The 16,721-nt window shown below is 43.6% G+C and overlaps 1 protein-coding gene across 4 annotated transcripts in view; it reads left to right on the top strand.

The window, feature by feature from the left end:
• Nucleotides 1–16,399, top strand: part of xpo1b (exportin 1 (CRM1 homolog, yeast) b) — a 34,565-nt gene extending 18,166 nt beyond the window's left edge. For all 4 annotated transcript variants that reach the window (XM_036126157.1, XM_036126156.1, XM_036126158.1 and 1 more), the window contains 13 exons: nucleotides 1,143–1,281; nucleotides 2,049–2,230; nucleotides 3,498–3,654; nucleotides 3,750–3,913; nucleotides 4,008–4,142; nucleotides 4,231–4,414; nucleotides 5,543–5,649; nucleotides 10,409–10,603; nucleotides 10,785–10,953; nucleotides 11,445–11,579; nucleotides 11,719–11,878; nucleotides 11,973–12,069; nucleotides 15,112–16,399. In XM_036126157.1, the coding sequence (XP_035982050.1) occupies nucleotides 1,143–1,281; nucleotides 2,049–2,230; nucleotides 3,498–3,654; nucleotides 3,750–3,913; nucleotides 4,008–4,142; nucleotides 4,231–4,414; nucleotides 5,543–5,649; nucleotides 10,409–10,603; nucleotides 10,785–10,953; nucleotides 11,445–11,579; nucleotides 11,719–11,878; nucleotides 11,973–12,069; nucleotides 15,112–15,258 (1,971 nt within the window). In that variant the 3' untranslated portion in view covers nucleotides 15,259–16,399. The remainder of the gene's footprint in view (nucleotides 1–1,142; nucleotides 1,282–2,048; nucleotides 2,231–3,497; nucleotides 3,655–3,749; nucleotides 3,914–4,007; nucleotides 4,143–4,230; nucleotides 4,415–5,542; nucleotides 5,650–10,408; nucleotides 10,604–10,784; nucleotides 10,954–11,444; nucleotides 11,580–11,718; nucleotides 11,879–11,972; nucleotides 12,070–15,111) is intronic.
• Nucleotides 16,400–16,721: the final 322 nt, after the last annotated feature.

The following is a 16,721-nucleotide window of genomic DNA, read 5'->3' as shown; positions in this document are numbered from 1 at the left end:
AACATGTCTTCAGTCTTTGTTGTCGATAAGTTAATATTAATTTTTAAGTGGTATAGGAGCAGGATAGTTTTCACAAGCCTAGAGTGCCCCCTTGCGGCTATAGACGGTAATGTTTACTACTTGGTTCGTGCAGATCAAGATGAATTGACATTTAAATTTGATATATAAGTCACAGGATCATCCAAACTATGGAAGGAAAAAAAGTGTACATTTATATTTCTACTACAAAGCAGAAAGAACCAAACCTTTAGTTAATTGTTTGTTTTTACCTCTAGTGATCAAATACTAAATGGGGCTAAAATGAGATATACAGCCTCTTATGTTTCCACACACCACCAACATTTGGTTGGATCTTAGCCAAAGGCTTAGAAATCATGAGGTTCTGGTATTCATCCACAGTGTTGCTGTTTGTTCGACCACTATTCTTGTTAAATTCAAACTGAATGAATTTTCAGTATGGCTGATTTTCAACTATCTGACCTGATCGATCATCCTTTTGAAAGCTGACGTCTGGGAGGATCACCGCTAAACTGTGGCAAATACAGGAGTTTACTGACTTTTTTTATGTTGCTCTCAAACTTACGATGCTGTTCAGCTGATTATTATTTGTATTATTATCATTATCATCATTATTATTATTTGATGTTTCTGTTTCATCCTGGTTAAATGATTCAAATAAATGATCAAAAGCCCCAAAATAAACGATTTATGACCTTAATGACTGTATGAAAGTCTTAACTCCCCTGAGATCATCCTAAATGAGAGAGTTGTGGTGTTTCTGGGACGTTGGCTCGCTGAATTTGCCCGCTTATCGTTTTGTTAATGAACGGTGACATGGAGCGGATGACATGGGAGGAGCTGAGCTGTTTTTACCTTTTTGGATCCTGCAGCGTCTCGGCTCACAGTCACGCCAGAATCAGTTGGCACCGCCGCGAGGCATGTGGCTGCTAAGCCGCTGCCAGCAGAGTCACTACGTTCGCCCGTTACTAATAAATCAGCCGCCACTAAAGCAGTCTAAATATTTTTCTCCCTGGTAATGCCCTATATTTCATAGATGCGTGATATGTGACCATTAGCAGAGGTAAATTATATCTCCGTGGGGGCGGCGTCCTGACGGATGGGTTTTTTATGTGTTGCGGCAGGTGCGTCTCCTGATGGTGAGTCGGATGGCCAAGCCGGAGGAAGTCCTGGTGGTGGAGAACGATCAGGGGGAGGTCGTCCGGGAGTTCATGAAGGACACGGATTCCATCAACCTCTACAAGAACATGAGGGAAACCCTCGGTACGAGTTGATAACGAGGGCATCTGGAGTTCACGCTCTCTACAGAGCTCCTTATGGCCACATTTACTAGCGCTCTGTGTTCAAGTCTAGCAGATCTACTTATTGTATTTATTGTAGGACAACTGATTTTCTTTTTCTTTTTTTTTTGTACTCTGGGAAATGTTTTTATAGTATTTACTACGGGGTCCAGTACGGCCCAGCCTTAAGTTAGCTTCTCGGTCAGTAGCACCAAAGTCATTGTGATGTATTTAATGCACAGCTCCTTCTTTTATGCATCCATAGCTGCATTTTCTCTCACTGATCACTCCTCCTGAGCTCCGCTGTAATATTTAAACGTTGTAGGAGAGTGGGCCGTTAGCCCTGCCGGCTGGCTGGAGCCTTTCTGTGCGTCTGCGTGGACTTCCTCCCGGCGCGCTGCTTTTCTCCCACAGTGCAAAGAAACGCAGGTTAGACGGATCAGAAACTCAAAAAGACTGATCCGGACAGACTTCAGCTCTTTTTCACTTTTTACAGGGCAGGCTGTTTAAATTCTGGATGCAGGCAGGGAAAGCTGTAGCTTTGACAGTAATAGTGTCAGCTAGGAGTGGAGGATCATGAGTTATAATTACCTGGTGCCACGCAGCACTCTGGCCATCAAAAGTTCACTCACTCTTTGTTCTTTCGCTTGAATTTCTTTCATATTTTAGACGTTCTGACTGATTTAACTCTCTGTTGGGTTGCTACCGTTCTCTGGCTGATCACATGGTTGTGTTTCTGCCCTCCTGCAGTGTACCTGACTCACTTGGATTATGCAGACACGGAGCGCATAATGACAGAGAAGCTCCACAACCAGGTGAACGGGACCGAATGGTCCTGGAAGAACCTCAACACGCTGTGCTGGGCCATCGGCTCCATCAGTGGAGCCATGCATGAGGAGGACGAGAAGAGATTCCTCGTTACCGTCATTAAGGTAAAAAGCGTCGCTCATACACGGCTACAGGGTCGCCATGAAATGCAGGTATTAAAACTAGCTAATGCATAACGCCTTTTATTGTGGTCAGACCACAGGACTGTAACTAATGCAACATAAGATGCTTCTGAGCAGCAGGAGCCTCTTCAGTGTTTATATAATCTTTAATTAAATAATAAAGGTGTTCTATACACCCTACAACTGGATATAGTTTGATCAGTTTTTCTTTTAGTGCCCGCTTCAAGGTACTGTGTCTGTACAATTTAAATTTGTTACATTTTCTCTCATTGCGACAATACATTTCAATATAATAATTTAGTACACATGGAAGGATATTAATAAATGTTTTTTAAACATTTTTACAAATGAAAAATGCATTATTCTTTGTTCCGAATCCCATCCACAGTGGGGCGTATGCTTGTCCAGCATTAAGCCCCGCCCCTCTCCCTATTATCTCTGATTAACTCGCCGTTCTTTTCTGAATAAAACATTTCCCATTAAGGCGTCATTATTTGAATGATGAAGGCCTGTTTGGAGGGCGGCGATTATTGGCCAACACGTTCCAGGTGTTATATAATATTTATTTAACGTAATATTTAGCAGATTCTCCCGCCAGACACTGACGACGTCGTCAACAAACGCTACAGGTCACAGAACACAGGCAGGCAGACATCGCAGCCGTCTTTATGTCAATATAGTATATAGTATAATCTTCTATAGAGGCCAGATCTGTTGGTTACACGACAACGAAGAGTTTTCCTCTTAAAAGATTCTCACACCCCGAGCCGTGCATCTCTGCAGCTCCTCCAATGACAACATGGGCCGTTTGTCGTCTTCTCTGCTTAACGCACGCCTTCTCTGGCTCCTCGCTTTAGGCAGACGGCCTTCGTAGATTTGCTTTCTGTTGGTGGACGATGGATTAAATCGTTTTCTGATTAGTTGACTTGTGAGGGGAACTGGTTTCCCCAGATTGTGTTCAGCGTTATCTGGGTAATTAGGGATAAATACTAATGAATGTTCCACTTTTCGGGTTTTTATTCGTAAAAACAAATTGTCAGCCATGCCTCCCCCCTTTTCATTTCATAACTATGCACACTATCTGTGATTATTGCATGCAGCAAACCCTTCAGCATGAACCTGGGGTTTTATTCTTCCTACGATGGGCGCAGCAGTGCTGTCCACCCTTTGTTTAGTCTGCAAGTCACACTGCAGGCTTAAAACTTAACAAGTTCCAGGCTGAGTACAAGTGTCTGTGTGATGCGTTCAGGATCTGCTGGGTCTGTGTGAGCAGAAGAGAGGGAAAGACAACAAGGCCATCATCGCGTCAAACATCATGTACATCGTTGGCCAGTATCCTCGCTTCCTCAGAGCCCATTGGAAGTTCCTCAAAACTGTCGTCAACAAGCTTTTTGAGTTCATGCATGGTAAGAAATAAAGGTTTTAATTGGTCCACCGGTTAAGCTCGGTGAGTTTATTTTGACAACATCAAACATATCACCCCCCTCTTCTTCTCGATCAGAGACCCACGATGGAGTTCAGGACATGGCGTGTGACACCTTCATCAAGATAGCCCAGAAGTGCAGACGTCACTTCATCCAGGTGCAGGTGGGCGAGGTGATGCCCTTCATCGATGAGATCCTGAATAACATCAACACCATCATCTGTGACCTCCAGCCGCAGCAGGTTAGCAGGCAGCAGGGTGACTCCAGCGCTAGCGGACAACCTGAGAGGGCGGGGCTTTCATGCACGGGGCTTCCTGTTGTTTTTTTCTGTGCAGGTGCATACGTTTTATGAGGCGGTGGGTTACATGATCGGAGCCCAGACAGACCAGGCTGTGCAGGAGCACTTGATAGAAAAATATATGCTGCTGCCCAACCAGGTGTGGGACAGCATCATCCAGCAGGCCACAAAGGTCAGAGAGCCGGACTCCTTCTGTTACTCGGTGATTTTTTGCAGGAAAAGGTTTACAGAGTGGTAACCGCTGCTCTGCCGCTCCGCAGAACGTCGACATCCTGAAGGACCCGGAGACGGTCAAGCAGCTGGGCAGCATCCTGAAGACCAACGTGCGAGCCTGCAAGGCCGTGGGACACCCGTTTGTCATCCAGCTGGGTCGGATATATCTGGACATGCTCAACGTCTACAAGTGCCTCAGCGAGAACATCTCTGCTGCCATTCAGACGAACGGTAAGGGGTACGCAGGCCGCCGCGGGCTCTCATCGTTTACATGCTGAGGCACGCCCAGCACTCTGGCCACATGCAGGGTGTTTGCGCAAGTCTTGAAAGTCTTAATAAGTATGGAATTTTGAAACACTGTTTTCCAGACCTTAAAAAGTCTTGAATTTTGTGTGAAAGTCTTAATAAAGTATGGGGAAAAAAATGTGTGGTAGAATTTTACAGTATGCTCAAAGGCATTGTGAAATGAGAAATAGGAAGGTAGGCTATAAAACTATAATTTTACTAACTGGTCACATACTGTATTAGCCTAATGGAATCAAACACTTGTTTGATGTGAAATTCATGTACTTGTGATTTTCATGTTTTGAAACGTTTTCATCAGTAAAAGCATAATTTACTGTGAATAATGCATTTATTCATTGAATACTAGCCTATAAAAATTAACATTTCTAATAAACAGTTTGTACAATCTCAACCAATGAAGTAGGCAGTAGGCACACAAGTATACAAGTACATAAAGTTAAGGTCTTGGGGGAAAAAAATATCAGTTTTAAAAAAGTCTGGAAAAAGTCTGGAATTTTAATTTGGAAAAAGAGCAAGCACCCTGCACATGGCTGATAGAGACAAAATCAGGTTATTCTGAACATGAACACCATAAAGGTTAATTAATTAAGTCTGAATCCAGCTGCAGGTGATAGTTGGGATCTGCTCTTCCTGCACATTTATCAGTAATGGAGGATAATATATGAGGCATGTTGTTGTTGTTGTTTTATGTACACAGAAGTTAACACCGTGCTTTAAAATTCAGGTTAAAGACACAAAAAAAGACATGGTAATAAAGTACCAAACACCACCTAGAATTATCGGATGTCTAAATAAAGACGGTTTTTAAAGATTCGGCACACAGGAGTCTGGATGAGGCAGCTACTAAAACGGCCCAATCACCTTCATGTTTCAGTTTGCCGGCACGACTCCCGCCTCTACGGCTTTTATTTCTCTCCATCTATGCTCGTCATTGACCCGTGTGTCTGCGACGCGAAGAAGAGCAACGGCGTGTTTTGTCCAGCATCCTGATGACAACCTGGTCTGTGTCGTTTCACATGGAGATGTCTGAACCTTTCTCTCTGTGTGCTGCAGGGGAGATGGTGACGAAGCAGCCACTGATCCGGAGTATGAGAACGGTGAAACGAGAGACGCTGAAACTGATCTCAGGCTGGGTCAGCCGATCAAACGACCCACAGATGGTGAGATCCCGCTTTAGATGTCTGACAAAAGTATTCCCACCTCCAGACGTAACAACCAAAAACTATTTTTATTGGGATGTTATGAATCAGGAGGGAAAAAAATGATACGTGGGTCTTCAGTTTTAGGCTACATTAGTATTCTGCCCCATTTTTCTCTTCAGAAATTGCTTAATTGGAGAATAGAGTCCGCTGGTGTATAATTTAATCTGTGTAATTTAATCCCGGCTGTTCAGTGAAGGCCTCAGAGGCTTGTTACAAAATAATGACGAAGAAATTAAATCATAAAGACCACGAAGCACATGAGACAGAGCAGGGGGGAAAAGTGGTGTAGAAGTATAAAACACGGTTAGGTTAAAGTGAGTTAAGTCAACATAAAACATTATAAACACGTGAAACAGTCACTGGTTGTGAAATCTGTACCAAACATCAAATAGTTTCAGGTGAAAACATCAATACACATCAAATATGTTAGTCAGTGTTCCTGTTACTATGAGCTGAAAGCAGCTCCAAACAGGCTGATTTAAAGGAACTCAGTGTTTCGGCCGATTTGCAGTTTTCTGGAAGTTTGATCCAGATTTGTGGAGAATAGGAACTAAATGCTAGTTCTCCATGTTTGGTTCTGGTTCTGGTTGCAGAGAAGATCCAGAACCAGAAGACCTGAGTGGTCTGGAGGGTTGATGCAGCAACAACAGAACTTTACTGTATTTTGGTGCTAAGTCGTTCAGTGATTTATAAACCAACAGAAGTATTTTTGAGGTCTATTCTGAGTTACAGGGAACCAGTGGAAGGACTTTAGAACTGAGGTGAAGTTCTCTAGCTTCCTGGTTCTAGTGAGAACATGAGCAGCAGCGTTCTGGATCAGCTGCAGCTGTCTCACTGAGTTTTTTGGGCAGACCTGTGAAAACACAGTTGCTGTAATCAGTGCGACTAAAGATAAACATGGATTAGTTTCTCTAGATCTTGTTGGGACATCAGTTCTTTAATCCTGGAAATGTTCTTCAGGTTATTAAAGACTGATTTTGTGACTCTTTGTGTCCCTGAAGGTTCAGATCTGAGTCCATCACTACACCCAGATTTGGGGCCTGATCAGTGGTTTGTACCGTATTTTCCCGACTATAGAGCTCACCTCTATATAAGCCGCACCCACTAAGTTTTAAAAAAAACCTAGAAAAGTACATATAAAAGCCGCACCGGGGTAAAAGCCGCTGATAACAACTGAAATGGTTACCGGTACCTCGTTTAACAGAACACAACTGAACAAACTGTAGCACAAAAGTAAAAGTGCTGATCAAACAAAACAGAAAAGTTATTGATTTATTTATTCATCGTCCTCCTGCGCACTGAAACCACTGAAGTCTTCTTCTTCAGTGTCGGACTTGAACAGCATCAGAAGAGCTTCTTCACATACCTTCTCTGTGTGAATATCAGAGTTGCTCTCCGTGTCGCTGTCATCCCGGGGGGAAGCTGGCTCTGAAGCTGCGGCGCTCTCTTCACGCAGCAGTCCGGCCTTTCGGAACCCGTTGGTAATGGTAGATTCCTTCACGCTGCTCCACGCTGTTAGGATCCACTGACAGACATCAGAAAATGATGCTCTTCGCATGCGGCCAGTTTTTGTGAAGGATTTTTCGCCGCTCGTCATCCAAGCCTCCCATTCACACCGGAGTGCTGCTTTAAACGCCCGATTCACACTGATGTCCAGAGGTTGCAAAAACTTTGTTGTGCCTCCAGGAATCACAGCAGGAATTGAGTTGGTTCTCTTGATGACAGCTTTCACTGAGTCGGTGATGTGGGCCCTCATACTGTCCAAAACAAGAAGCGCCTTTTTACGGTGAAAAAATCCTCCTGGGCGCTTTCCGTAGCACTCCGTTAACCAGTCCTTCATTAGACTTTCAACCATCCATCCTTTCTGGTTGACTTTAACCACTATGTCCTTCGGGAGTTGGTCTTTCGGCATAGTTTTGCGCTTAAAAATCACCATCGGGGGAAGCTTCTTTCCAGAGCCGGTGCAGCCCAGGACGCAGGTGAAATGGGTTCTCTCATGACCGGTGGTTTTCACCATAATGGATGATGCACCTGTCTTGTTCACGGTCCTGGTCAGCGGCAGATCAAATGTTAATGGCACTTCATCCATATTTATAATATCGTCTGGTCCTATGGCGTTCTCCGCAATTTTTGTTTTAACAAATTGTCGGAAATTTGCTACTTTTTCCTGGTAGTCTGGGGGGAGTTGCTGACAGAGAGTTGTTCGCGCCCTAATGGACAGGTTCTTTCTTCTCATGAATCTGAAACACCAAGACGGTCCTCCGTTGAAATCCTCAATATTCATTTCGCGGGCGACTGATTTGGCTTTCAGCCGGATTTGCACGGTGGATACACCTCGGCCACCTGCTCTCTGAGTGTTAACCCAGTCCTCAAGAACATTTTCAAGTTCAGGCCACCTGCTTTTATGTCCTCTGAAAGCCTTTCTGGTTTTTTTACATTGGATGAGTTCTTCCCGCTGCCGTCTCCAGCGCCGAACCATGGATTCGTTCACGTCAAGTTTACGTGCGGCAGCTCTATTCCCTTCCTGTACTGCCAGATCGATGGCCTTCAACTTAAAAGCGGCATCATAAGAACTTCTTCGTGCTGTTTCCATGATGAGTGGGTATGGTTTTGAATAAAATCCTCCGTCGTGTCTGCTGCTTACAAGTGCTAAATAAAAATTAGCGCTATCTTCTTCTTTGATTTCCAACTTTGACTTCCCTACCGTCTCGTTTTTTTTAACTTTCTGCTAAAGCGCCCCCTGGCGGGTTATGAAAAATCCACAGAAAAGCCGCACCACATTATAAACCGCATGGTTCGAAGCGTGGGGAAAAAGTAGCGGCTTATAGTCGGGAAAATACGGTAGGTATAATAACTGAAGCTGACTCTACTTCGTTCCTCTTTAGGTCCAAAGATAAAAACTTCAGTTTTGTTTCTGTTCAGCTGGAGAAGGTTTTTGCACATCTTGGCTTTGATTTGTTCTAAGCATCTGTTTAGTGCATGGATGGGTTCAGAGTCACCTGGTGACATCGTAATGTAGAGCTGAGCATCATCTGCGTAGTTATGGTAGCTAATCTTGTTTGTTGTTATAACTTCAGCTGGTGGGAGCGTATAGATAGTAAATAGAAGCAGTCCTAGGATTGAACTCTGGGGAACCCCACATGTGACTTTATCCGCTCTGATGAGAAGTTACCTGTTGACGCACACAAGTCCCTGTTCCTTAGGTAGGATTTGAACCAAGTGCATTCTGTACCAGAGAGTCTGACCCAGCTCTCCAGTCGCTTTAATAATATATCCTGGTCAACAGTGTCAGATGCTGCACTGGGGGCCAACAGAACCAGCACTGTGGTTCTTCCAGTCTGTATTTATCCTGTCATTGAACGCTTTGGTCAGGGCGGTGTCTGTACTGTGGTGAGCACGAAAACCGGACTGAAAAACATCATAGTGGTTCTCATTGTTAGGAAGCTATTTAACGGTTGGACCACAACTTTTTCAATAACTGAGCAGTAAAAGTTCTGAGAGGGATGGATTTACTATTTGGATCAGGTCAGACTCCATGACCAGCTGTAGGTATGGAGCATAAGGAGGACGGTGCTTTGGTGGTAATCGTCTCCACAGCGTAAGTTGGTGTCAGCAGGCGGAGCTTTTTCTTACTAAGGACTGTGAAGCTTTATTTGTCCTCCAGTTCATTATTAAGTGCTTCTTTCTATAAATAAATAAATACCAGCAAAATCCAGGGAAGTTTGTGATGTGAGAAAAGGTGAAAAAGTTCAGCCTCTAAATAGTTTGACTTCAAGTATTTCAATAGTTTTTTTTCTCAGAGGAAAAAACACCCTGCGTGTGTATGGAGTTAATTTTATTCCATTGTTTTTGCAAACAAAGAACAAGTTTTATTAATGGACAATTGAGAACGGGGAAAAAATGCAATCCGGAAACGAAACTTTGATAAACTACTTATTCTAAGGTTTTGGGAGTAACTGGTTTTTTTTTTTTTTTGTTTGTTTGTTTTTTTTTTTTTTTTCAGATTTTATTTTTTCAAAAAAAAAACAAAAAATTAAATTAAAATTTCCAAAAAAAAAAATAAACATTTTGTTTTACAGATTTTGTATTTTCAAATTTAATTTTTTCATATTTCTCTTTTCCAGATTGAGTTTTACAGATCGCATTCTCTTCACTTCCTCTGAGGAATGAAGTTGCATTTCTATTAGTCTGCATGAACGTTAGCAACGACATTTTTATTAAGAGCGAGAAGTGAAGAGAATCTTTAAAAGGCAAATTGAAAAGAATGCAATTTGTAAAATTAAATCTCAAAAAGAGAAAGTTGAAAATATAAAAAATAAATTGTTGAAAAAATTTAATTTGAAAAAAACATCAGATTTTTTTAAATGTATTTTTTGTAAAACCTGAGAAAACAGAAAAGTTACAGCATTAAGACATTTTTCAAAGTTTAGTTTCTGGATTGCATTTTTTTTTTCTCCAATTTTCTAATTTACAAAATGTTTTTTTTTTTTTCATTTTCTTTCTATCTATAATTTTTTTCATTTACAAAACATAATTATATTTTTATTTCCATTTACAAAACACATTTTTTTTAAATTTCCATTTAAAAACATTGAATAAAAATAACATTTATTTGCACCAATAATGGAATAAATCCCTCCATATCTGTGACTGAAGAGTTTTTCTGGAAGCAGACGCGTTTCTTCTGTCCTGTTTTGACGGTCTCTCCTCCGTCCAGGTCGGTGAGAACTTTGTGCCTCCGCTGCTGGACGCCGTCCTCATAGACTATCAGCGCAACGTTCCCGCGGCCCGCGAGCCCGAGGTGCTCAGCACCATGGCAACCATCGTCAACAAGCTGGGAGGCCACATCACCAGCGAGATCCCGCAGATCTTCGACGCCGTCTTTGAGTGCACGCTAAACATGATCAACAAGGTGGGCCAGCGACTGCAGCCTGATGCAGGTTCTCTTTAGTGGCTGCCGTCCGAACAGAAAAAACATTTAACTTGGTGTATAATCATTATTTTCAGTAATTATACAGAAACTAAGCTCAGCTTTTACACGTAATACGCAAACGAACGGTCCGAGTCTTCAGCAGGTGTGGTTTATTTTCCAGAACTTCGAGGAGTATCCGGAGCACAGGACCCACTTCTTCTACTTGCTGCAAGCGGTGAACTCTCACTGCTTCCCAGCATTCCTCGCCATCCCTCCCGCCCAGTTCAAGCTGGTGCTGGACTCCATCATCTGGGCCTTCAAACACACCATGAGGAACGTGGCTGACACCGGTGCGCAGCCTCACACTCTAACACAAACCTCCTCTCCATTGTCTGCTAATCCCTCAACTCTGGTCGTTTCGGCTGCTTGCTAAACACCCACCACACTGCAAAAACAGATCTAAAAATAAGTCAAATGTTCTTAGTGTGTTTGTCCTTGATTTGAACAGGTAAATAAGATTATCTGCCAATGGAATGAGTATTTTAACCCCTAAAATAAGATAATCAGACATCCTGCACTTGAAGTAAGATGATGGAGATGATTTGTTCCTATTTTAAGTGCAAAAATCTTATTCCCATTGGCAAATCTTGTTTACCTGCTCAAATCAAGGACAAATACACAAATTTTAAGAACATTTTACTTATTTTTAGGTCCGTTTTTGCAGTGCAGCGGCCATTTTGTTTGAACAGTAACTCTGCAGAGCTCCTAAACACCTGCCTGCAGCCGCTGTGTTTATGTGGAGGTCACGTTATGGTGACACCGTGTGCATGTGCCCCTTCAGGCCTGCAGATCCTGTACACCATGCTGCAGAACGTGGCCCAGGAGGAAGCTGCGGCCCAGAGCTTCTACCAGACCTATTTCTGTGACATCCTGCAGCACATCTTCTCCGTGGTCACCGACACGTCGCACACTGCCGGTGAGCTTACAGACGTCCCGTTTTCAGCGACCGGAGCAAGTTGCCCCGCGCTTCGATTCGCCCACAACTTTGGAGCCTGAAATGCACAAAGCAGTAGTTGATGCTGAAGCTTGTTGTGCTGTGATTGTGCGCCATGCAGGTCTGACTATGCACGCCTCCATCCTGGCCTACATGTTCAACCTGGTGGAGGAAGGAAAGATCACGACGGGTCTGAACCCCGGCAATCCCACCAACAACCAGGTGTTCATCCAGGAATACGTGGCCAACCTGCTGAAGACGGCGTTCCCCCACCTACAGGAGTGAGTTTACACGGCTTCTGAGTTAGTGAGCGGACGAGTGTCCACTCCCACTCACCCACTCACTCATGGACGTTTGTGCTTCCGTCCGTCTTAGTGCCCAGGTGAAAGTGTTTGTGACGGGGCTGTTCAGTCTAAACCAGGACATCCCGGCGTTCAAGGAGCACCTGAGGGACTTCCTGGTGCAGATTAAGGTGAGCCAGAGTGATCAGCCGCTCCGTTGTCTTACCGCAGCAACCTGAGTCCATTTTGTCTCTGAGGGTTTTCTGCCGATGAGTGGCAACCAAACGCAGCCCTGCTGCGGATATCGTCCCTTCTCACAGAGGTTATCGGAGACGGCATAGCTTCCTGCTTAGCTGCTGTTTCCACAAATAACTCGCGCTCACATGGCCAGGTTGCTCTTCGGCGTTTATAGAAGGACGTCTCTTTGCCTCTGCTGCTTTATTGTTGCTCTGTCCCGTCTGCCAGCGCTGTTAGACGGCTAAATTAGATTCTTGGAAAACTTGATTTTAAGATTGATCAAGAGTTTTGAGGCCATTTCAGATTTTCTTAAACTGACATGTTTTGAAATTAACAGCATCTAAATAGTTTCTGCGGCCATTAATTCACTCAATTCAGTTTATTTATGCGGCGCTAAATCAAGTCTCAAGTCACTTCATAAAAATAATGATAAAAAATGTCATTTTAGTCCAGTCGGATATATTCTAAGGCAATTCCCAGTTAATAAACAATGCAGTCAAGCTAAGCTTGTTGTTTAAATTGGTTAAAAGAAGTTTAGGGTCTTGGGAAACCCAGCAGTTTGTTTCCGGTCATAGAGTTGCAGCAATCACTCCTCCTGGTGTTGCGACAGCAGACAAGTCGCTTGCAGCAATCCCTCGTGATACATATCAGTATTTTTTCTGAGCTGGCAGCCAGTGGAGAGACGAGGACATGCGAGACGTTCTTGTTTGCATGGTCTGGCTAAAAAACGAGCTGCAGGCGTGACTGGAAGCCTGACTGAACACAGGATAAAGGGAACTACAACAATCTAGTCCAGTTGTGACAAAATCATGGATTATTATCTCCAGGTCACGCTTTAACACGACTGGTTTTAGTCTGGCCGTCTGCCGTGACTGAAACTTTTCTGCTGTCACCCTAAAACGGGGTTAAACTGCCTTTTTGAAACCAAAACAGTGCAGAGTTTACATTTTAAACCACCCGTAGCGTTCCCTGGTAGAGATCAGCATTAGTGTGTTTATTTCCCTGCCCGACCTCTGAGCTTCCTGAAAGGCTGAAAGCTCAGAAGGACAAAATAAAACAACTTTGCTGAGCTGGATTCAGCCTTCCTGTTATCTGCTGATTATCACGCTCTCTCTTTAGCTGTAGCAGCCCTAAGGCTGTGGAGACGCGTCAGACTTTTAACGGTGTCGAAAAAATGCAGGTTTTATGGTTTAGAGTTTATAAAAATCATGCTTGGCGTAAAACAGTTCAGCTTTGATTGTTTCGTGCTATGTTCTAAAACTATATAGACATTGCAGGCAGAGTAATAGTTTATACAAACTCAAACAGAATCTCTTTTTATAATTAAAAACCAGGCGAATCTTTAGGCAAAGAAGTTTATTTTATTTTTAACAAGACATTCAGCTTTAGTTCAGATCTCTTTAAAAAAAAAAGTCCATGTGAGTCGGCTGACATCAACGGCTTTGTTGTACAAGCAGACAGCAACGCAGGAACTACTTCCTGTTTTAATTCAAAATAAGAGACTCAATAATCAGAACCAGCGTGTCGAGCCTACAGCTCAGATTAGTTGTTGGCACTAAAACGGCTTCTAGACGAGGCGTCAGCATGCAGACGTTACTTTGATGGAGAAGATTCAGTCTTAATATGAACAGTTTGGTTTGTCTGCAGATATTGCCTCTTGTAAATAACCTCGCCTGTTGGCTCTCAGTTATGGTGCGTTCACTGATCAGTAAAAACATCAGACTTTTGAGTTGGCTTTGTGTAAAGCTGGAGCCACAGTAGAGCGCTTCCCACCTGCAGCTCAGGACCTCCTGACTTAAACGTCAGAGCGGCTCGTCACCCGTCCCGGGAAAACACGTCTGCATTTTCTCATTTAAATAATTTATTTTTTTATAAACAGAGAGGCCAAGTTGATAGAATGTGAACATCAATTATTTCCTTTGGCACGAAAAGTAGCTTTCTGGATTTCCTGGTGACATTAATGTTTTATTATTACAACTCTGACATGGGACGAAGAGGGATTTTATTTTCTCTATCAGGAAATAATGTGCCGTATTTTTCAGACTATAAGTCACTTTTTTTTCATAGTTTGGCCGATCCTGCGACGTATAGTGCAGTGCGACGTGTATAATGTTTTAAAATGGTAAATCATACAGAACATTAAACATTACCGTCTATAGCTGCAAGACGGCGCTCTAGGTTAGTTAATTAATTGAAACATGAACATGTTTGTGTGTTGCTTCGTTATGCGTTCACACAGCGGAGTGTTGTGTGTTGCAGCTCCACACCGTGACAGAACCTGTTATCGGGCGTCTGTGAAGCTAACATCAGCTAGCGCTAGCTTACCGCTCTGTTGTCTGGGCGGGTTACAACTTCTCTGATGTACGTCAGCTTTATGTTGCTCTGAAACATCCGTGTCGTACTGTTAGCTTACAGTAGACATTCAACTTTACGCTGAACCTTCTGGGTTGGAGTCGTTGACTTGTTATGCTAATTTACCCCATTCAGCCTCCCAGACATGTTCCATGTTATTCAGCAGGTTGTGGATGCAGCTGTGTTTTGTTGTTTTTACCAGATTAAATGTCGGTTTTGAGTCTTGGATTATAGTCCGAAAAATACGGAACTTGTTTACGTTATTATTAAATTAAAAGATCGGTGTTCGTTATAGTTCTCCATTTTCTTTACCATCACACCTCCTCCACCCTGAGCTTCAGCATGTCGGCCAATCAAGCGTCTGCAAGTCCATCCAGCGCTTCTTTATCCTTTGACACGTTGAGTCCAAGTGTAGCTTTGTGATTACTGTGTGCGCTGATCGTTACTGTGGCGATTATGATTCGCTGTATCGTTGATTCCCCTTCCCATAAATGAGTTAGGCGTTGGTTTTAGAGAAAGAGCTGCTGCTGATGAGCTCGACACAAACACACCTTTAAGTTTTAAACGTTCAAAGCTTCATTTTTTTCTGGCTCCTGCTTTTGGGGTTTTATTTTTAACTCCTGTTTCCCGGCTCTGTGCTGTAGGAGTTTGCGGGCGAGGACACCTCGGACCTGTTCCTGGAGGAGAGGGAAGCGTCGCTCCGCCAGGCCCAGGAGGAGAAACACAAGATCCAGATGTCTGTGCCGGGCATCCTCAACCCTCACGAAATCCCCGAGGAGATGTGTGACTGAGCGCCGGCGCCGGCGCCCCTGTACAGTACCCAGACAAACCCTAATCACAACAAAACCCAAGAGAGGCACTTGATGGAGCGTGGTGGGCGGTGGCCCCGCCCACCCTCTGCAGCGCGGGCTGTCCCCTCGGATGTTTGTTGACCAAAATAATGCCAATATCATGTAAATGATTAGCGTGTCACTCGGTGGCCCCCTTTTTACATACTGTGCGTTTTTGTATGGAGACTTTTTTTGTGTATTAACTTTCCGGCGGTGATGTTTTCGGTGGTCTCTGGTCCATCCCAGGCCTGCATGATGAAACTCGTAACAATCTGGGCAAAGTTCAACCGTCTCGATTTTTGTTCACCTTCTGGTTGCGTTTTTGCGGCTCTTCCCTTTTCAGCGACGCGTGTTTATATGTAAATAGGCGGACTGAGCGGCGCCGCGGCTCGGCGGACGAATGTGAATCCGAATGAAGGCGGAGGAGGAGATGCTGAGAGGCGGCGCTCCGGCGGGAGGCGAGACGAGCCGGATCTGTGCATATCATCCCAGTTGTATAGCATCTTGAATACCATGGGAACACTTTTTAGTTTTCTTTTATTCTGTTTTGTTTTTGTCGTGGGTGTGTGTGTGTGTGTGTGCGCGTGTGAGTGCTGTCGCTCGGTCGACATCAGCGTTTTCGTTTTCCTCTAAGAGGATTGTTGCTCGTGTGCGAGCCTTCATCACTGGGATGTTCTCCGGACGAGGGCGGGGCGTATTTATGGCTTCTGGTTGGCTGCGTCGTCGTGACGACTCCTTTTGTTTTAACAGCTCCACTAATTTAGGTTGTTTACCGCGCCGTAGTGTCAGGACACTGCCTGATAGAGCAAATTCTAATAACACGTGGGTTTACATTTTTCATTTTGTAATTCTTTTTTGCAAATTTCATTTGTACCTGTTTTAGGTTCTGTCCAAATAAACAACAAAAAAAAAGCCGTTTTTTTTTTTTTTTGTTTTGTTTATTTCTGTCCTGGTAGAACATAAATTGCCAACGAGTTTAATTAAGAAAGAATGTATAAATCCAAATAAGCACCCAATCTCTAAAGGCTAATTTCCCTTCTCAAGGTGTTACTTTGTTGTGAACTTTTTTGAACTGATTAAAGTTGAAAATTTTATAACCACGCCTTGGAGCGGGTGTCTTTATTCCTGGTTCTCTGTGGCTTCATGCGGGTCAGAGTCTGGGGAAACTTTTATTACTTATATACGTTGCCGCCATCCGTCGGTCCAAAAATCTATTGCTGCATCATCCATTGCGTTTTTTTTTTTTTTTTGCAGGTTTGTGTTTAAATGTTGCAGCCACATGTGCCGTAACGTCACTCTGAGTTTTTATTTTGATCATCGGGACCAAGATGAAAGTCAGACCTCTGCTGACTAAATTGTGGGAAAAGGTTCGGTGGCAGTGAGCTGAAGGGAGACCTGCTCTCTCGCTCTCTGGTGTAAAAATA

Source organism: Fundulus heteroclitus, chromosome 22, assembly GCF_011125445.2.
Source record: "Fundulus heteroclitus isolate FHET01 chromosome 22, MU-UCD_Fhet_4.1, whole genome shotgun sequence".
Lineage (NCBI taxonomy): Eukaryota > Metazoa > Chordata > Actinopteri > Cyprinodontiformes > Fundulidae > Fundulus > Fundulus heteroclitus.
The sequence above is the reverse complement of the archived record's forward strand: the minus strand, read 5'-3'. Positions and strand labels throughout refer to the sequence as shown.